We start from the raw sequence: 23,038 nt of genomic DNA, 5'->3' as shown, positions 1-23,038 counted from the left end.
TGGAAATACTGTACATCAAACAGTGAGTAAATCATACAATGCAACAAATGAAGTATACCAATCATTAAGCAGGCACATTAAAATATGTTGCTAGATGGTAGAGTGGTAGATGACAGACAGCAGACACAAAGCAGATGAAGTTTATACCATTAGAGTCTATAGCAGCAGATGAGACAGCAATCAGAGGTAGGAAGTTGCACCATTTGAATATGTTGCAGGAGACAGCAAGCAGAGGGACTTTATACCTGTCACAGAGTGATGTCACAGTACAGGGATAATACACACACAGTGATGTCACAATACAGGGATAATGTGCACAGTTATGTCACAGTACAGGATAATACACGCAGTGATGTCACAGTACAGGGATAATACACACAGTGATGTCACAGTACAGGGATAATATACACAGTGATGTCACAGTACAGAGAGAATACACACAGTGATGTCACAGTACAGACATGATACGCACAGTGATGTCAGTATTCTGAGATGCATTAAATAAATCACAGAATACAAATAGTGCACCAAGTTATAACATACACAGCCATTACCTTGGCCTCATTGTGCCCACTTATATGCTTACATGAGTCCTGCAGCAGCTGCCATTAGTTACACTGGTGCCCGCTATGATATTATTTGGGTACTGTTGTGTGTTAAGAAATGACACCATGATATATCCACTTGATGGCGGACACTGTATGGAACATTTAGTCAGTCTAATGGCAGTAACTATCCGAAACAAGGATCCTCGAATGGCTGGAGGAAGCTTGTGGATCCGCAGCACAATAATCCTTATTATATGGTGACTATTTTGGAGAATGATAGGTAGTTATTGGGGCTATCTGCTTTGGATTTGTACTTCTAGTGAAATGCTTGGGGACGGTGGTGTCACACCAGACCTTTCTTCTCCTGACGCTGGTACTGCAGCGCCCCAGAGTCCTGGTCGTTGCAGTACTGAAGCTCTGCTGCTAAGGGGAGCTAAGGTACGTCTGATGGCACTGAAGGAGTTCATCTGACCAGGTATCACAGACACCAATACATTTCACAGTCGGGCCTCCAGGGGGAGCTAAGGGTGCTATTTATTAGGCCACTCCTCACCACTGTGGGTAAACTGGGGGTCAGGCAGGAAGTTAGATGAGAAAGCTGACTGGGTTGGAACCAGGCAACACCTAGTGGCAGCGGGTGTTGTGGGGGAAGATTCGGTAGGGTCTCTGTCAGGTTTGGGACCCTGACAGAGGCCTGGCAACACGGAAGAACGTCACGGGACCGTGCCTGCTCAGCATAGCGGCGGTGCCCTAAGAAAGGATAAGAAGCGAGATTTATTGTGCTGAGTGAGAAACGAGATCAAAGCAAGAAGGAGAATACCAGTAGGAGTCGTGCTGTAAGACCGAGGCAACATCCTACTGAGGCGCACAACCGGCGGCCGGAACGCCGAGGAAGTATTTATATATCTAGCTCCAAGCAATACTTCAAACCAACGGCAGGACAGTCAGTCACAGGCGGCCTGTCTCACATACATCACCTATGAAGACATGGGGGGCACGCTAGGAGAGGGGCGACTCTAGGGTCCCGGAAGAGCTCCGAGCCTACTCGTCATACGGGTGCCGTCCTAACCAGAACATCAGGGAGGGACGGAGGAGAAGAACATCATCCGAACGAGTTGTGAGGGAACATGAGAAACAGACACAACAGTTGTGGGGACTTTCCGTAAGCACAGCAGGGAAGGACCACAACACATAGCGCTAGCAGGAAGGCACAGATTTCCACCTGCAAAGAGAACTCTGGAGGTGCCATTGGACCGGCCGGACTTGCGCAGCCTGGTGAACCGTATTCCGGACTGAGGACCCAGAGACCTTCAGTAAAGAGGTAAAGAGACTGCAACCTGGTGTCCTCGTTATTTACTGCGACCGGCACTACACCGCACCACTACCACCATTCACATCCATTATTCACTGTACGCCCCTCAGCAGGGTCACAGACCGGGCCTAGCCACCGTGACAACCCCGGAGCAGAGACTCAGAGGCCCGGTACCGGGTACCCCTCGGCCCTGCGGCAGTGGGGGCGCTACAACTTGGCGTCACGAACAGGATCTACTTAAGCCTGAAGAATCGGGTCATGTGTGCCTTGGAACTGTGATTTACTGTACTTGGACTGTGACTTATTGCAAAGACTGTGCTATTGCCATTTGCCGCCAAAAGCGCCGCCATTACAGCGCTAAGAGGAGCGCAGGAGAAGAAGAAGGGCGTGGAAGTGGGCGTGAACAAGCTGAAGAGCGCGAAAGGCAATGGCCGCCCAGTCTAAGTATTTCTGCCCCTTGAGGACGTGTCCATCAGCAGCCGAGATCCGCCTCCTCATCCTCAATGGAGGGCGGAGACAACGAAAACGAAACTGCCCACGAAGGAGAGAGCGGGAAAAAGACCAGGAAGAAGAAGTCAGCGACATGGAGTACGCCATGGCCAGCCGCTCGGAGCCGGAGCGTGGGGTCGGAGCCGAGGACTCCCCCAGCTACCCAGAGAGGCACCGCAGCCAGGCCTCCACAGTTGACGCTGACCTCCTGCAGACTGGAGCGGACGAGCTGACCCACCAACTCCTGCAGACGCAGCTGAGCACTAAGGCCGGGTGGAAGAAGACCATCGTCGGGAGCCTCGCCAGACGTCTGTCGGCAGCCTCGTCTGGTCCGGAGCAAGAAAGAAGTTCCCGCGCTCCGAAGCCAGAAAGCAAGGCCCTGCCGGAAAGCGAGATGCTGCAAGCAGAGATGACAACGTCGCAGCACGAGGCCCTGCAGCCAGCATTCCAGACCCCAGCGGAGGAAGAGCAGACCGGCACCGGAGGGACGGCATCTGAAGCAGGTAGGAAGAACGACCCTGCCCTGATGATTGACACCACTCCAGTGACTGCTAGTGCCACCGCTACTGACTCCGTTCCAGTGACTGATCTTGCAGCAGCGCTACCTGCTGCCCTGACTAAGACTACCTCTGAACCGACGAGTCCCAGCACTACTACTACAGAGTGCATTATCTCTACCACTGAACTTACTACCAAAATTGACATTCGAACTCAGACTATACCTGAAAGACCGACTAGTGACCTCGATGCTGCATCGGATGAGAAGGCGAATACAGATCTTCCCAGGCCAGGGAGTGTTCGCTACCAACTGATGCCTTGTAACCTACTATGAGGATAAACCTCGGAAACCTGAAAATGTACATAGTTAACTGTTCTACTGTCTTGCTGCTAAAACCCGTCCTGGGTTAACTCTTAAAGGGATCCCTTTGTTGACCCGGGATCCCTATTGTTTTGTTTGTTTTCTAATTTTTGCACAAGTTCCAAAGACTGCTGGAATCATGAACAATGCATGATACAAACTTCTTGTAAATAGTTTGCACCTTCTTAAAGGTGCTCCTTACTGGTTTTACATAGAAAAAGGACTCTTTGCGAAGATACCGCACCGGAGTCCTTACTGTGTATGGACTGGTAGCTGAAGAAGCTGCGCTACCTCATAAAGACTTGGTCCCCTCTTAAAGGGGATGTTCACGCGTTGCACTTAGGAATGGTATTGCCTTAAGACAGCAAGAGGGCAATAATGTCTTAGAAGAAAGAAAGCAATAATGTTGATATGTAAACGTTAAATGTAACCAACTAGTTAAATGTGAAAAGTGTTTGATAATGTTGATGGAAGAAGGAGGACAGAAAGTGAACCCGGGCGGGGTTAATTGGTGAGTCCTCTTAGGAGCCATATAGAGATGGCTCAGTGCTCTCAAACTGAAAGAAATGATATGTTCTATACTGTGTATAGTGGTGGAAGGGCAGTAGGCCCGGGCTGAACGGGGCGGTCCTGCAAAGAAAGGAGAGGCAGTAGGTCTGGAGCCGTTAGGACAGGCGGTCCTGCAGACTTAAAGAAGGAGAATTAAGTTAATTGCCTTATAATGTGATTATAAGAAGGTCTTTTGTGGATGCAGAGTGTACGTCCTTAAAGGCAATGTTAAATTATTGTTTGAGAATTTGCACTAAGTAGAATACCCGGTTGGGTAAGAAAAGTTATTTATACTAAGTTATTCACAGTATTTAACCATGTTTGTAACGTTCAATTGTCCTCACCTCCCATAAAGGGAAGCTCTGTTCAAGTATGCTTATTGTTATTGCACTCACAAAAATTGTATGTCTTTTGCTAACCTGTATTGTTGTTTTCTTCCCAGTCCCGGAGTACTGGATTTAACCGGGGGGGAGTGCAGCGCCCCAGAGTCCTGGTCGTTGCAGTACTGAAGCTCTGCCGCTAAGGGGAGCTAAGGTACGTCTGATGGCACTGAAGGAGTTCATCTGACCAGGTATCACAGACACCAATACATTTCACAGTCGGGCCTCCAGGGGGAGCTAAGGGTGCTATTTATTAGGCCACTCCTCACCACTGTGGGTAAACTGGGGGTCAGGCAGGAAGTTAGATGAGAAAGCTGACTGGGTTGGAACCAGGCAACACCTAGTGGCAGCGGGTGTTGTGGGGGAAGATTCGGTAGGGTCTCTGTCAGGTTTGGGACCCTGACAGAGGCCTGGCAACAAGGAAGAACGTCACGGGACCGTGCCTGCTCAGCATAGCGGTGGTGCCCTAAGAAAGGATAAGAAGCGAGATTTATTGTGCTGAGTGAGAAACGAGATCAAAGCAAGAAGGAGAATACCAGTAGGAGTCGTGCTGTAAGACCGAGGCAACATCCTACTGAGGCGCACAACCGGCGGCCGGAACGCCGAGGAAGTATTTATATATCTAGCTCCAAGCAATACTTCAAACCAACGGCAGGACAGTCAGTCACAGGTGGGCTGTCTCACATACATCACCTATGAAGACATGGGGGGCACGCTAGGAGAGGGGCGACTCTAGGGTCCCGGAAGAGCTCCGAGCCTACTCGTCATACGGGTGCCATCCTAACCAGAACATCAGGGAGGGACGGAGGAGAAGAACATCATCCGAACCAGTTGTGAGGGAACATGAGAAACAGACACAACAGTTGTGGGGACTTTCTGTAAGCACAGCAGGGAAGGACCACAACACATAGCGCTAGCAGGAAGGCACAGATTTCCACCTGCAAAGAGAACTCTGGAGGTGCCATTGGACCGGCCGGACTTGCGCAGCCTGGTGAACCGTATTCCGGACTGAGGACCCAGAGACCTTCAGTAAAGAGACTGCAACCTGGTGTCCTCGTTATTTACTGCGACCGGCACTACACCGCACCACTACCACCATTCACATCCATTATTCACTGTACGCCCCTCAGCAGGGTCACGGACCGGGCCTAGCCACCATGACAACCCCGGAGCAGAGACTCAGAGGCCCGGTACCGGGTACCCCTCGGCCCTGCGGCAGTGGGGGCGCTACAGTACCACACATCCAGCTGTGTCTCACTGCTGTTTTTCAGGAAGGTGCTGAACAGAAGACAGCATTATCCTTCTCCAATGAACCAGACGATGTTTGGATTTTCTGCACAATGTTCTCTCTGAGTCTTTTCTGTTGGAAAGAAAAATGTTCTCAATTCCACTTCATGTAAATTGAAGAAGCTGCACAAGACTAGAAAATGAAGATCTTTTACAATGAGTGCAGCTCTGGAGCATAATACAGGATATAACTCGGCATCAGTACTGGATCAGTAATGTAATGTATGTACACAGTGACTGCACCAGCAGAATAGTGAGTGCAGCTCTGGAGTATAATACAGGATGTAACTCAGGATTAGTAATGTAATGTATGTACACAGTGACTGCACCAGCAGAATAGTGAGTGCAGCTCTGGAGTATAATACAGGATGTAACTCAGGATTAGTAATGTAATGTATGTACACAGTGACTGCACCAGCAGAATAGTGAGTGCAGCTCTGGAGTATAATACAGGATATAACTCAGCATCAGAACAGGATCAGTAATGTAATGTATGTACACAATGACTGTACCTGCAGAATAGTGAGTGCAGCTCTGGGGTATAATACAGGATGTAACTCAGGATCAGTAATGTAATGTATGTACACAGCTACTACACTAGCCGAATAGTGAGTGCAGCTCCAGGTCAAATGAGAAAAAATATATTATATTTAGATTCATCTTTGTATGTATTTTACTGTGTTGGTTTTATACTGAATGTTACACCAATAGTAAATTACGTTTATCATGTAGATTGACTCTGTGCCCCCATGCTATAGTAATTTTAGTAACTTTTACCACTGAGTCATTTATTATATGAGCGATCTGGAGCTTGGACACGACTATTGTATCGGACTGTACCTAGGGCCCCGCAGGGTCCTCCATATTGTGTGAAGCTGTAGATATCTGGGTCGTGTTCACTATGAGGTACAGCGGCTGCGCTGATTTCTGGGTTCCGGTGACTGGAAGGTGATGGACGTTGTGCAAGGACGTGAACAGCTCTTGGATTGATTTGTTTCTTCTCTGATCACCACCTCAGGGGCTGTCTGACCTTTTTTCTGGATATTACCCTCCTGTTCTGTTCTGTGTGGGGGTCATATTTACGACCCAGAAGGGTAGTTGGCACGCTAGCAAGGATTAGGAACCCTTCTCCCCAACCATTAATCAGGCTTTATGCTGAAGGTAATTAGAGAGGAATCTGCCTCCAACTTTTTATCTCCACTTCTTTCCTGGGTGGCCCAATTAACGTCCATATTTTACTAACACTTGTTTTTCTCCATCGTAGGAGTCTCTGCTCAGTCTTCATCCACCAGAACATCCAGAGTTATGTTTCCACTATTAGGTAACAGATTATCGGAAATGCGGAACAGTGTATGGGCCCTTTCCTGGTGGACAGTGAGAGACAATGGCCCCTGTGCAAGAACCGTGTATGAGCCCTTCACTGGTGGACACAGAGAGATGAGACCCCCTGTGCAAGAACAGTATATGGGCTCTTTCCTGGTGGACACTGAGAGACAATGGCCCCTGTGCAAGATCCGTGTATGAGCCCTTCACTGGTGGACACAGAGAGATGAGACCCCCTGTGCAAGAACAGTATATGGGCTCTTTCCTGGTGGACACTGAGAGACAATGGCCCCTGTGCAAGATCCGTGTATGAGCCCTTCACTGGTGGACACAGAGAGATGAGACCCCCTGTGCAAGAACAGTATATGGGCTCTTTCCTGGTGGACACTGAGAGACAATGGCCCCTGTGCAAGATCCGTGTATGGGCCCTTCACTGGTGGACACAGAGAGATGAGGCCCCCTGTGCAAGAACAGTATATGGGCAGTTCACTGGCAGACACATAAAGAATAAGGTCCATGTACAAGAACAGTGTATGGGCCCTTCCCTGGTGGAAACAGAGAAACGAGGGCACCTGTGCAAAAACAGTATATGGGCCCTTCACTGGTAAATACAGAGAGACGAGGGCCCTGTGCAAGAACAGTGTATGGGCCCTTTGCAGCCCAATAGTTCTGTCCATGACAGACACTCCTTGCTGTTTGGTGGTGGATGTGGCCCCCTTACTTCTTGGGCCGCTATTCAGCTGCACCAATGATTTTTCCGCCCCTGTCGCTGATCCCCTACCAGGACATGGACACTTTGGACCCCTCTAAGTTCTATATAAGGGACCAATCTTATAACTAGAGATGGGGGGACACCTGGATGTTCGGGCCCGGCAGGTTCAGCTGAACAGTTACAAAAAGTTTGGGTTCAGGTACCAAAACAGTACCCGGACCCGAACTTGGACCCCATTCTCTTGCATGTGGGGCCCAAACACCCACTGTTTACCACGCTGTCATGTGCATGACAGTGCGTCAAACACCGCTTCTGATCGGCGGTGAAATCATCCCCGCTGATCAGAGAGCCGCGGTTCCCACGCTGTGATCGGAGGTATAAAGTTTACCTCCAGTCACTGGTGTCAGTGGATGGGACTACAGCTCCAATCATCTGACACCTGCTGCTACTAATAACAGCGAGAGCAGGGTCGACTGATGGGTGTATTCATTTGCCGGCTCCTGAGCTGTAAATAAATAATTTTAAAAAAAGGACGTGGGTACCCATGTATTTTTGATAACCAGCCAGACAAAACTCACAGCTGGGGGCTGCAAGTCTCAGCTGTCAGCTTCGGCAAGGTTGGTTATCAAGAATAGAGGGGTCCCCACGCTGTTTTTTAAAATTATTTAAATAAATAATTTAAAAAACGGCATGGGGTCCCCCCCATTTTTGACAACAAGCCTTGCTAAAGCAAACAGCTGGGGACTGGTATTCACAGGCTGGTAAGGGGCCATGGATATTGCCCCCCAGCCTAAAAATAGCAGCCCGCAGCTGCCCAAAAAAGGCACATCTACTAGATGTGCCAATTCTGGCGCTTTGCCCGGCTCTTCCCACTTGCCCTGTAGCGGTGGCAAATGGGGCTCATGTTTATGGGGTTGATGTCACCTTTATATTGTCAGGTGATATCAAGCCCCACCTTCCTTATGGAGAGGCATCTATAAGACACCTATCCATTACTAATCCTATAGTTATATGGTAAAAAAAGACAGCCAGAATAAAGTCCTTTGTTAGAAATAAGACTAAACACAGTTTTACTTTATTATTAAAAAATAACAAACACAGTTATATTCACCTTACGCCTATTCCACCGAAGGTCTCTGACAGGGTGACTCCAGGCTCTATCTGCTGCTGTACTTCAGGTATGGTTTGGGCAATTAACATACAGTCTTATGCCCTCCGGTTCTACTGTGGCCTTGCAGTTATCCACAATCTCAGGCTCCCGATGCCCGGTTTCTGCGCTCTGGCTCACAGGAGGCCCAATTGCAGCCTTCCTGAGTTCCTAATCACTCCTCTCCCTTCACTGTCTGCTCCAGACTGAAATAACTCCTCCTCCAGACCAGGATGGAAATCAGGGAAGTTACCCTAAAACAGGGTTTTGAGCTCCTCCTTCTGGCCTGGAGTTAGAATATGTCGTGTGTAAGATTTACCTGCCAAAGGGATCCCACTTGTCTCCAGGCATGGCACTACCCTCCCCGAGAGGAAGGCAGCATCACTGTGGTACCCGAACTCCTGGGGTGCCACATCTCATCTGCGATATTTTTCTCAGCGGAAATCGGACTGAGAAAAAAATCGCAGCATGTTGCGATTTGCTGCATATCTCGGATGAGACTCGCCAATGCAAGTCAATGGGTAAAATGCACAGCACTCACACCATGCGTGTGCTGTCCGTTTTTTACGCATCGGTGTCCTTTGAAAAGCCGGCAATTCATATGCGGCTACTGTAAAAATCACACTAACAGGTTATAGTAGAAAAGATAGAATAGATATATACACATAGAATACATATATATATATATATATATATATATATATATACATGTCAGTAACTCACACATGTATATATATATATGTATTTATATTACATAGCTAGAGAGAAGAGAGATAAATAGAAGAATAGCCTGTAATTCATTTGTCGGGTTCTGTAAATTTACTGCAGGAGCTGACAGGATAGAAGAGATGGATTACATACAGTAAAAACATATAGAATAGGTAAGTATATAGATATCAGTGACAAATACAATTAGTACAGTGTGTGCGCAAATTAGGGGACATGTATGTAGTAATGGAGAGGTGTCAATAAGACACCTATCCATTACTAATCCTATATTTGGTAAGGGTTAAATAAAGACACAGCCAGAATAAAGTATTTTAATTAAGTAAAACACTAAACACAGTTTGACCATTTTATTCTTACAGCTAATCCATGCGATGCTCTTGATCTCCTGTAATACATGAAAAAATAACAAACCAAAAATATACCATACCTGTCCGGCGTTCAGTCAGTCCCATGTTGCAATCCATATCTAGGGGATATACAGTTTACAACTGGGAGCAGTGCTAATGCGACCGTCCCAGCTGTAAACTACTGGTGAATGAATGAGAAGCTGCTGGCGGCAGTATCAGTGACCAGCGCTGACGTCACTGATGCTGCACTGACTCACAGCTTGACCGGCGGTGAACTCTTGAGCGTGGGAGAATGAACTGGCATCTTACAGATCCTCCTTTTCTGGGGTGGCTGACTGCTGATGTTTTTAGCCAGGGGGGGCAATATCCATGGTCCCTTCCTAGGTTATTAATATCAGCCCGCAGCTGTCTGCATAGCCTTTGCTGGTTATTAATTATAGGGGAACCTCACGTCATTTTTTTTGAAGGGGTCTCCTATTTTAATAGCCAGTAAAAGCGAAGTATGCAGCTGTGAGCTGATATTAATAGCCTGGGAAGCTCCATGGGTATTACCCCCTTCCTAGGCTATAAACATCTGCCCCCAGTCTCTGGCTTTCCCTCTGCTGGTTTTGAAAATTACGCGAGAGCCCACGCCATTTTTTTTTTTCAAAAAAATAACCATTTATTAATTAAATACATGTCCCATAATTTGTGCACACACTATACTAATTGTATTGATCACACCCATCTATATATCTAACTACTCTGTATGGATTTACTGTATGTAATCCATCTCTTCTCTCCTGTCGGCTCCTGCATCAACTTTACAGAAACCGGCAGATGAATTACCGGCTTTTATTCTATCTAGCTCTCTCTGAAATATAAAGAAATATATATATATATATATTATATATATATATATATATATATATAATATATAAAGCTGAATGTGTGTCTGGACCCCGAGAGCGTCATAGGCTATGTTGTGAGGTGAAATTTTAACCCCGCGCTTTCCAATTCACCAAACAATTTTGCCCATATCTACATAATGGGGAAAAAGTGAAAGGAAAAATGTTGGAGGCGTCGCAGCTACAGCCACAAAATTTTGCACAGTCACACGTCTGGACCCCGAGAGCGTCATAGGCTATGTTGTGAGGTGAAATTTTAACCCCGCGCTTTCCAATTCACCAAACAATTTTGCCCATATCTACATAATGGGGAAAAAGTGAAAGGAAAAATGTTGGAGGCGTCGCAGCTACAGCCACAAAATTTTGCACAGTCACACGTCTGGACCCCGAGAGCGTCATAGGCTATGTTGTGAGGTGAAATTTTAACCCCGCGCTTTCCAATTCACCAAACAATTTTGCCCCTATCTACATAATGGGGAAAAAGTGAAAGGAAAAGTGTTGGAGGCGTCGCAGCTAAAGGCACAAAATTTTGTACAGTCACACGTCTGGACCCCGAGAGCGTCAAAGCTATGTTGTGAGGTGAAATTTTAACCCCGCGCTTTCCAATTCACCAAATAATTTTGCCCCTATCTGCATAATGGGGAAAAAATGAAAGGAAATTGTTGGAGGCAAATTAACAGCTGCCAGATGTGAACAAGGGGGACTTAAAGAATGACAGCGATGGCGCCAAAGAGTATATACTGTACAGTTGCTAAGGTGGGGCCCCGACATGGGATAATCACCACACCACCACGGGGATATGAACACACACAAAATGCGCCACACACTACCACGTTCTCGAACACATATACCACCCTCAGCGCACATTTCACCACACATACACCAACCTCGCCACATAAAAGTCGAAACACAAAAGTCGCAGCTCAAAACTCGCCACGCGCAAAACTCTCCACATGCAAAACTCGCCACACGTGCAAAACTCACCTCATGGAAAACTCGCCACACGCAAAACTTGCACACGCGGAAAAATTGCCACATGCACAAAAGTTGCAACACGTGCAAAAGTTGCCTCACACAAAACTTGCACATACTCAAAAGGCACCACACATAAAACTCGCCACGCGCAAAACTCGCCATGCGCAAAACTTGCTGCACACAACTTGCTACACTAACCTGTCACATGCAACTCGACACTCAAAAAGTTGCTACACGCATGTCGCCACACAAAACTCATCTCACAAAAGTCGCTACATGCATGTCGCCACACGCAACTCAACACACACAACTTGACACACGAAACTTGCCCTAAAACACACACAAGTCTGGTATTATCCTTCAAAAATAAAAATCTGATTAATAAGCAGACAAACTATATAGGAATCCGGCAGCTGTCAGTCACATGACCAGTCTATTATGTGTATGTGTGAGCTAATATATACTGCCAGGGGGTGGGCTTACTGTTGGCTGGGGATTTATCAGGCTGCCAATTTAGCTTACAAATACTGAGGTAAAAATACTGACAAAATAACATGTGAACGAGGTCTAATATAGGAGGAGATGACATACAGATATATACTATATACAGGAGGAGATGACACACAGGTATATACTATTTACAGGGGAGATGACACACAGGTATATACTATATACAGGAGGAGATGACACAGATATATACTATATACAGGAGAGATGACACACAGGTATATACTATATAGAGGAGGAGATGACATACAGGTACATACTACACACAGTAGGAGATGACATACTATACTATACTATAAAATACTATACTATAGGTATATACTATATACAGGAGCAGATTACCTACAGGTATATAGTATATACAGGAGGAGATGACATACAGGTATATGCTATGTATAGGAGGAGATGACATACAGGTATATACAGGAGGAGATGACACACAGATATATACTATATATAGGTGAGATGACACACAGGTATATACTATATACAGGAGGAGATTACATACAGGTATATACTATATATAGGAGGAGATGACATACAGGTATATACTATATACAGGGGACATGACACACAGCAGGTATATACTATATACAGAGGAGATGACATACAGGTATATACTATATACAGGAGATGACATACAGGTGTATACTATATATAAGGGAGATGACAAACATGTATATACTGAGGTGAAAATGAGAGGTGTGAGGTGAAAATGAAAAGGTGTGAGTGCAAAATGAGAGGAGTGAGGGAAAATAGTGGAGTGATCGGAAAATGACAGATGTGAGGTCGAAATGACAAGTGTTAGGGGGAATGAGAGGAGTGAGGGGGAAAATAAGAGGAGTGAGGGGGAAAATGAGAGGTGTGAGGGAGAAAATGAGAGATGTGAGGGGGAAAATGAAAGATGTGATGGGGAAAATGAGAGGCGTGATGGGAAAATAAGAGAAGTGAGGTGCTATAACTAACCACAGATATTTACTATGCCCAGGCAACGCTGGGCATTTCAGCTAGTATATATATATATAAAGAAAAAACTTTTTGTTTCTCCAGCGATCAGTCCAATGGTAGAGTAAAATATACCTTTTATTTATCCATTAACAAGTTCCAGATTTCTTCAGTTACAATATTGCATACATTCAATTCCTATCTGGGAGCCCGGCTGTGAGACCCCTCCTCTCGCTTCCAGGCAGGGGTGTGATGATAACAAGTTCTCCGTGTATAACTTCGTGCTCACATCTCTCCCTGGCACAAACACTCCAAACTTACAGAGGATTCAACAGCAATCAGAAGACCCCTGTGTCCGGGAGAGAAGACCCCTGTATCCAGGACAGTAGAGAAGACCCCTGTTTCCAGGAAAGAAGACCCCTGTATCCAGGAGAGAAGACCCCTGTGTCCGAGAGAAAAGACGACCCCTGTATCCAGGAGAGAAGACCCCTGTGTCCGAGAGAAAAGACCCCTGTGTACAGGAGAGAAGACCCCTGGGTCCGGGAGAGAAGTCCCCTGGGTCTCGTAGAGAAGACCCCAGAGACCACCCTACACTGCTCACACAGTAAGCCATTTATTATACTATTTTACTTTTATATTTATTAACATTTCAGTTAAATATTTGCATTATATATTTTTTTCCCCCAAAGTAGAAAAATTGTTGTGAAATAACTGGGCTTGACGTCTTACTTTTTGGGCAGAAAGCCATAAAAATGTATTAGGTAAAAATGTTTTTTTTTTCCAGGATGATTTTGTGTTTAGGATTTTTTATTTTATGTGTTTTAATTTCACTTTTACACATTTTTATATATATTTTTTTGCATTTACTGTTTCAATTGTAAACACATCAAAACACTTGAAATTTAGAAAACGGACATAAAATTATTTTCTTTTTGTTTTGTGATATGTTTGACACTTCCATAAAGTTAATAACTATAAAGACATAAAGTTGTGTAATATAATAAATATAATATAATATATGTGTAGTGTAATCTAATATTTCCCCTACGGGTTTTCTGGACTTACACCTCTGGCAGAAGGGCAATACATCCTATTGTATAGCGGCATATATCAACTATAGGACGCAATGGTAAAAATAACATAAGAAGACATTTGGCCCAATTTTACTGCATGGAATAGTGTGGTCTCAGCAGGGAAATCGGCCATATTGGCCGGTCGTCTGCTTGTATCCCTAGAGGACATCCCTTTGGCAGGTGGCGGTTGCGTGGAGCTCTCTTTGGCAAATTCCTGCTGCAAATATCGGAAGTTCTCAAACTTTTGCTTTCAGTTTAATCCACCTTTTTAATGGCGTGAAAAGTTATAAAGTTTAACATTGCACGTGTGCCACGCAGCAACTATAATGCACAGTGATGGCTTTATCTAGGTGTCCAGATGTAGAATTTAGTACAATGCGGCTTTTCTTAAAGGGCCTTAACACCAAAATTAATATATCATTTGGTATCCATTAGTAAGAAACATACATACATTATATCTAACGTATGGATTCTGTTGAAAAATGACATCTCTGGGCATGCAGGGAGTTGTAGTTTTTCAACAGTTAGGGCTCTCTTCACACGAGACTATAACACTGCCCAGTGCTATGACATAAAACATGGCACAGCACTCAGCCCAATGTTATTCGATGGGGTAGCTCACATCTGCGATTATTTTTTCATGCCGATTTGTCATGGGAGAACAATGGCAGCATGCACGGCACACACACCCATTTAAGTCAATGTGTGCAAAACATCGGACTGCACTCGGATGTCATCTGAGTGCAGTGCGATTACCGCGAATGGAGGAGATGGAGAAATTACTTCCTCCTGAGCTGCCATTCTCTGACGCGAGAGGATCTGAGCACTGACACTTGGTTCCCGCATCCAACGCCATACGCTAATGTGACTCCAGCCTGACACAGACTATTGCATTACCTTGTAATAGAGGTAATGATGGCTGCTCCAGGCAAAACAGTCACCAATACCCAATCCAGCATATCTCTTTAAGAAATGATGCATATATGTCTCCGCTTCTTTACTTTATATCTTTGTCATTGTGGAACGTCCCTTTAAGAGTTGGATAAAGCACCAGCATTTCTGAGTGAGCTAATAACTCTCTGTGCTCTGCTCCATCTGCATAATATGTAGCAGGAGACATGGAAATGGCTGTGACACTACCAGGAGCAGTAATTTCTACCATCTGTGGTCATTACTGTGACGCCAGGCCTCCGACTGCTGAAATATTCAATAGCAGAAGCCACAAGAAACCTCAACTCCTGAAACACTGGTCGCCTGTTATACTGAGGCCAGTTTACAGCGCCCTGGAAAGTGATAAATCGCTGCACGATACAATGTTTTGTAACTTTTCCATTTCCTTTGTGTCCCCAGTTTCCAGATGTCCGCTTGTTGTCAGTGAATAGAAATCAGTTCATTTACACCTAAAAGTAAAAAAAACCAAACCCTCATACATCTCACAGCTGAGGGTTTGTTACTCTTGTATCTAGTCCTATAATCCTCTGTGTGGTCTTCAGTTGTTACAATGTATCAGTCTGGAAGCCACAGAGGATATCATTGTAGGATAAAGCTGTGCTGCAATAAGTTGATGTGCTGTCACTTTATGATGGGTTGGGGTCTGACCTCTGGGACCCTCATCAGTCCTGGAGATGAAAGGACCGTACATCTTGGTTACCTGCAGCGTCTCTCCATATTGTCAGTAGACAGTCAAATAATTGGGCTGCTCCTTCATTCTCAGGAATATGGGGGTCCTAGTGGTCAGACCCCACCGATCATAAAGTGATTTCATATCCAAGTAATATGTCATCATTTTATAAGATAACAAAACCTCATTAATCTCCAAGGTCACTTTGAGGTGAGATATAGGATGCTGTTTGTTTGGGGGTCCCCTATCAGTGCGGCAGTCCTTTGTGCTCCTTTTGACATGGAGGAAACAATGAGGTCTCACTGATTGGCTTGACCTAAGGAAATAGCGGCGGCGTAAGGATGGAGGGATCGAGAATGTGTCATACAAGCTCCATATTGTGTATCAGCTTCCTCCAGCCCAGCGAGCGTCAGTGCAGAGGAAGAGGATATGTGGGGGGATATTACAAGTAGGGGGATACTAGAGATATACCGTACATGTAGGTAGATAATTACAGAGATCAATAAAAGATGGCAAGATAATAGATTAATCAATATGAGATAGCGAATGATGCAAGATAGCAAGGAGTGTGATTAATGGGTATAGGCTGAGAGGGAGATATATAAATAGATAATAGATAGAAAGATGATAGATAATAGATAGATTTAGATAGATATAGATAGATAGATAATAGATGATAGATAATAGATAGGTAGATAGATAGATAGATACAGTAGATAATAGATAAATTATAGATAATAGATCGATAGATAGATAGATAGATAGATGATAGATAGATAAATAGAAAAGACAGATAGCAGCACAAACTTTAGCAGATTTTGGTGCAATAATTCCTGAATAATGCGGTTGTCCAATGCAAAATATAAATGGAAAAAAATCAGGCAGCACTCCAGTTCAGGGAAAAATTGTGAGCTTTAATCCAGCATCAAGTGGTGCAACGTTTCAACCTCACAGCACGGTCTTTGTCAAGCACAAAGACAGATACATAGATAGATAGATAATAGATAGATAATAGAAAGATAGATAACACTGGTCAACAGCATTTTTGGTGCCAAAGATATTTCATCGAATTTGGGGTATTTTTGGGGTGCTGATTCTGAATATGTCATCAGTTTTGCCAGATTGGCTCAAGTTTTTGAGATTTTTGGTATCTTATTTATAGCACTTGTTGGTAAATGCGACGCATCATCTCATTAATTTCTTTGGATTAGTACTTGAACTGAGCAGTTCTCAATATAGTTTTGTGTTAATTAGTGTTCTAAAAGTTTGTTCATAGCTTGATTTTTGCACTAACTTTATGTTGTTGTCTGTTTTCCAGTGAAAAGCATGAACTCATCAAGAAGTTGTCTTAACGATCCAGACTCATTCTGTTACATTTGTGGTGAATACACACTGCCAAAACATAGAAGAAACATAACAGACTTCGTAAAAAAAAGTGTATTTTGCCTATTTTGGGGTTATGCTTGGGGACCAAGACAAGTTTTGGGCACCACACATAGTGTGCAAAGCATGTATCGAATTATTACGAAAATGGAGCAAAGGACAAAGAAAAAGCTTCAAATTTGGTGTTCCAATGGTGTGGAGAGAGCCAAAAAATCATCATGATGACTGTTATTTATGGTAAACACAGGTACAGGCACATCTTCACAATGAGGGACAGGCCTTCTTGCAGATTCCATGTTACTCCCATTTTCGTTTCTTATGCTTATTGAATCCTTGCACTTGCACTGCACAGAAATAACAGTCATCATGATGATTTTTTGGCTCTCTCCACACCATTGGAACACCAAATTTGAAGCTTTTTCTTTGTCCTTTGCTCCATTTTCGTAATAATTCGATACATGCTTTGCACACTATGTGTGGTGCCCAAAACTTGTCTTGGTCCCCAAGCATAACCCCAAAATAGGCAAAATACACTTTTTTTTACGAAGTCTGTTATGTTTCTTCTATGTTTTGGCAGTGTGTATTCACCACAAATGTAACAGAATGAGTCTGGATCGTTAAGACAACTTCTTCTTGATGAGTTCATGCTTTTCACTAGAAAACAGACAACAACATAAAGTTAGTGCAAAAATCAAGCTATGAACAAACTTTTAGAACACTAATTAACACAAAACTATATTGAGAACTGCTCAGTTCAAGTACTAATCCAAAGAAATTAATGAGATGATGCGTCGCATTTACCAACAAGTGCTATAAATAAGATACCAAAAATGTAAAAAACTTGAGCCAATCTGGCAAAACTGATAGCATATTCAGAATCAGCACCCCAAAAATACCCCAAATTCATTAAAATATTTTGGACACCAGAAAAAAAATTTTTTGTTGTTGACCTGTGTAATAGATAGATAGATGATAGATAATGGATATATGGATAACTGCCCATTCAAATTGTAGGCTTGCAGCCCAGAAGAGACATGTTTGCCCATTATTGTAGGCTTTTTAGCCCGAAAGTGGCATGTACAGTAGGATAAGAAAGGGTTATGTCACAGGGGAACTGGGTAGACTTAGGTTGGTTACCCGGGCCCCTGCGATATCCCTTAGGCTAGGGAAACCCTGTCTGTCCCTTTCCCAGAAGTTACACTAAAGGTGTGCATGTCTGGGCCACCAGGCCTGACCCTGAGTCCTGTTTCAGCCCTAAGCTGAAACCACCACCCGCCACCCAGTGAAGAGACCACACACCAATCCCCACAGAAAGCACAGACAGGGAAAACTGAAAAACGCACCACGCCACAGTCACACAGGAATACACTATAATGTGCACAGGGCAAAACAAATACAAATAGGAAGGAGGAATATGACAAAGGATAATACACCACCAGATATGATATTCCTACAACAAGACCACCACTCCAGACCGGAATCACCAGGCATAAAGCACAAGCTATAATCGGCGACGCCCAAAGTGCAGAGCGACTATTTAAAGGCCGTGGGCGTGACCTAGCCTCCAACCTGATTACCAGCTAGATTAACCCCGAGCAAGCTGGATAAAATCTAGCCGACGCCACTGAGCGTGTAGTGGACGTAAGTGGAATTACTGCTGTCTGTCGGACGCCCTAGTGTGAACAGCGTCCGACATGACAGGTTATGATCGGACCCATCAGAGAAGTGTCACCTTGCCGTGGTTGATGGGCTCACATGAATTTGCCAGTTTATGCGCTAAGAACCTTCGCTTTCTTTGTAAGTACATCTTGCTGAGGGACAATGCGGTCGGAAGTTGTTATTTCTGTTGACACTATATGTCTTGGCATTCACAGAGTGCTGCTGTGCTTTTTTATACATATTTTGCAGTCACAACTTGCACCTATTCACACTTGAGAGGTGCTGGTTAGGTTTTTTTGTATAGATATATACACTGCTCAAAAAAATAAAGGGAAATCAAACTTCTGTGAAATCAAACTGTCCACTTAGGAGCAACACTGTTTGACAATCAATTTCACATTCTGTTGTGCAAATGGAATAGACAACAGATGGAAATTATTGGCAATTATCAAGACACACACAATAAAGGAGTGGTTCTGCAGGTGGGGACCACAGACCACATCTCAGTACCAATGCTTTCTGGCTGATGTTTTGGTCACTTTTGAATGTTGGTTGTGCTTTAACACTCGTGGTAGCGTGAGATGGACTCTACAACCCACACAAGTGGTTCAGGTAGTGCAGCTCATCCAGGATGGCACATCAATGCGAGCTATGGCAAGAAGGTTTGCTGTGTCTGTCAGCGTACATTCCAGAGGCTGGAAGTGCTACCAGGAGACAGGCCAGTACACCAGGAGATGTGGAGGGGGCCATAGGAGGGCAACAACCCAGCAGCAGGACCGCTACCTCAGCCTTTGTGCAAGGAGGAACAGGAGGAGCACTGCCAGAGCCAGTGTCGGACTGGGGTGTCAAGGGCCCACCAATAACATTGACTTTCGGGGGGCTCACTTTTCACCTGCGTTTTAATATTATACTACCTTCGTTCACAAATTTACCTATATCTCTATATAATAATAAACTGGGTAGCATGGTTAATGAATGATGAGATGCTGCTTTTTCTGTTCAGAGTGAATAGAGTGAATTATGCCAAGTACTGCCCATACAGTGGGGTCGGGTTCCCAGATCTACACAGGGGCCCACCGGGGGATTCCCCTGTTACCCTGTGGGCCAGTCCAAGCCTGGCCAGAGCCCTGCAAAATGACCTCCAGCAGGCCACAAATGTGCATGTGTCTGCACAAATGGTTAGAAACCGACTCCATGAGGATGGTCTGAGTGCCCGACGTCCACAGATGGGGGTTGTGCTCACAGCCCAACACCGTGCAGGACGCTTGGTATTTGCCACAGAACACCAGGATTGGCAAATTCACCACTGGCGCTCTGTGCTCTTCACAGATGAAAGCAGGTTCACACTGAGCACAGATGTGACAGAGTCTGTAGATGCCGTGGAGAGCGATCTGCTGCCTGCAACATCCTTCAGGATGACCGGTTTGGCAGTGGGTCAGTAATGGTGTGGGGTGGCATTTCTTTGGAGGGCCGCACAGCCCTCCATGTGCTCGCCAGAGGTAGCCTGACTGCCATTAGGTACCGAGATGAGATCCTCAGACCCCTTGTGAGACCATATGCTGGTGCGGTTGGCCCTGGGTGCCTCCTAATGCAGGACAATGCCAGACCTCATGTGGCTGGAGTGTGTCAGCAGTTCCTGCAAGATGAAGGCATTGATGCTATGGACTGGCCCACCCATTCCCCAGACCTGACTCCGATTGAACACATCTGGGACATCATGTCTCACACCATCCACCATGGACTGTCAGGTGTTCAGCCTGCACCTAGACTTTGATCTACAATGTGCACATCATTCTTTTTGGATATCACACCATCCACCAACGTCATGTTGCACCACAGACTGTCCAGGGGTTGGCGGATGCTTTAGTCCAGGTCTGGGAGGAGATCCCTCAGGAGAGTATCCGCCGCCTCATCAGGAGCATGCATTGTAGGTAGGTCATACAAGCATGTGGAGGCCACACACACTACTGAGGATCATTCCTTCTCTTCAGGCATTTCCACTGAAGTTGGATCAGCCTGTAACTTAATTTTCCATTTTGATTTTGAACATCATTCCAACTCTAGACCTCCGTGGGATATTAGTTGTGATTTACGTTGATCATTTTTAGGTTTTATTGTTCTCATCACATTCCACTATGTAATGAATAAAGATTTACAACTGGAATATTTCATTCAGTGATATCTAGGATGTGGGATCTTAGTGTTCCCTTTATTTTTTTGAGCAGTGTAGATAGATAGACAAGACATAGACAATAACAATAGAAATGCAGGAACAGGGTAAGGTGGATGTGGAGCCTCCCTGGCAAAGACCAAACCATCTAGTTAAGAAGTAACGAATGTAGGCACACCAACTAATATGGCAAAAAATAGTGGTTTATTAGCCCATACTGGCAACGTTTCAGTTCTGAGGTTTGAACCTTTCTTGTTACTTCTTATCTAGATAGATAGGTTGATAATAAATAGAAGGTGGATACATATGTTAATAGGTACGAGAAAGTAACAGTGCGGACAATAAAGAAACAGTGGTACGTAAACAACTATTTATTTGATTAACACAATTACAGGAGGTCTTCAGCACAATATCAGGGAATAATGGTGAAAATGTAGCAAGTTATGTTACAAGAAACCAGTAATTCAGATGAGCAGGATATTGACATACTTACCCACTATCGTTCTATTATTACCTTGAAATAACTGTAATCATCAGTGATGTCTTAGTCCTAATACCCCAAGGCTGTCACTGTCACTACTGGGCCAGTCACTGTCGACACTCTCTAGGCCAGTGTTCCCCAACTCCGGTCCTCAAGAGCCACCAACAGGTCATGTTTCAGGATTTCCTTAGTACTGCACAGGTGATTGAATTCTTGCCTCTCCAGGTGAAGCAATTATCACCTGTGCAATACTAAGGAAATCCTGAAAACATGACCTGTTGGTGGCTCTTGAGGAGCGGAGTTGGGGAACACTGCTCTAGGCAATACACAATGTCAAACAGACCCTAATGGTAGTTGACAATACTGCCTGCTAGGCCACAAATCCCAGGTTGGTGAGTTCCTTGGCCCACTCGTCACACTGGCTGCTTTCGTTCCCTGAAGCACGGCCCCAATCTCCACTTTGTACCGTACGTCTACACTGGAAGCGACGACACACAAGCGTCCCTCCGCTGTGGCCTAGTCGTCTTTCTCTCTTTGCTCTGACTCTGCTCACTCGACTCAGCTCTTAGTGTTCTGGTCTCTTTCTGGATTTTATTCAAATCTGGTCTCTCAACTCATCTACTCGGATCTGGGATCTTGGCTCCTTTACTCAACTCTGGTCTGTCGACTCCTTAAGGGTATGTGCACACGTCGCGGATTCCATTGCGGATTTTTCCACGCGGATTCTGCAGAATCCGCAGGTAAAATGATCTGCGTTTTACCTGCAGATTCCCTGCGAGTTTTTATGCGAATTTTGTGCAGATTTTGCCTGCGTTTTTACACCTGCGGATTCCTAAAAAGGAATAGGTGTAAAACGCTGCAGAATCCGCACAAAGATTTGACATGCTGCAGAAAATAAACCGTTGCGCTTCCGCGTGGAACTTTACGCAGCATGTGCACTGCGGATTTGGTTTTCCATAGGTTTACATGGTACTGTACAATGCATGGAAAACTGGTGCGGATCCGCAGCCAAATCCGCAACGTGTGCACAAAGCCTTACTCAGATCTGGTCTCTCAACACCTTTACTCGGATCCAGTGTCTCTATTCCAATACTCGGATATGGTCTCTTGACTCCTTTACTCAGATCTGCTCTCCTGACTCCTTAACTTGGATCTGGTCTGTTGTAATGGTGGCTATTAGCCAGCTAGCTGTACTGCATGTCTGTCCTGCTACAGGTTCAGGCGCCAACTCCTCCCCTTCACTGTGCTCCTGGTCCTTAATAATTAATAACTGTGCCACAGCTAAAACCTCACCTGGTGTCTCCTCCAATTTCTTCCCCCTTTTCCCTGAGGAAACATGCACTCCACTCTTGAGTTCCTCTTAATGCAATTCTTTCTGATTTCACTTTCTCTCGAGTTTTTGACCAGCAGATGGCAGGGTTGCAGAAACTCTGTTAGGCATTAACTGTTGCGTCTTCTCACTTGTCCATCTCCTTACACATACACAAAGAAATAAAAGGATATAGATGGGCGATAGATAAAAAGAATGGAGATGAGTTGGTGATATATAGGCGATGGATGATTAAAGAGAGAGACACAGTAGATAAATAGGCGACAGATAAGAGATAGATATGGGATAGATAGATAAATAGAAGGGAAAAGGATAGATAAGAAGG

General features: G+C 44.9%; 1 protein-coding gene across 2 annotated transcripts in view; it reads left to right on the top strand.

The window, feature by feature from the left end:
- The first annotated feature begins 13,178 nt into the window (after positions 1-13,178).
- Positions 13,179-23,038, top strand: part of LOC143778220 (B2 bradykinin receptor-like) — a 36,782-nt gene continuing 26,922 nt past the window's right edge. The window contains exon 1 of one of the 2 annotated variants that reach the window (XM_077267367.1): positions 13,179-13,600. In XM_077267367.1, coding sequence (XP_077123482.1) covers positions 13,249-13,600 — 352 coding nt within the window. In that variant the 5' untranslated portion in view covers positions 13,179-13,248. The remainder of the gene's footprint in view (positions 13,601-23,038) is intronic. The other variant, XM_077267368.1, reaches the window with a different exon arrangement.

The sequence above is a fragment of the Ranitomeya variabilis genome, chromosome 1, assembly GCF_051348905.1.
Source record: "Ranitomeya variabilis isolate aRanVar5 chromosome 1, aRanVar5.hap1, whole genome shotgun sequence".
Taxonomy (NCBI): Eukaryota; Metazoa; Chordata; class Amphibia; order Anura; family Dendrobatidae; genus Ranitomeya; species Ranitomeya variabilis.
This window is presented reverse-complemented; position numbering and strand designations above follow the sequence as displayed.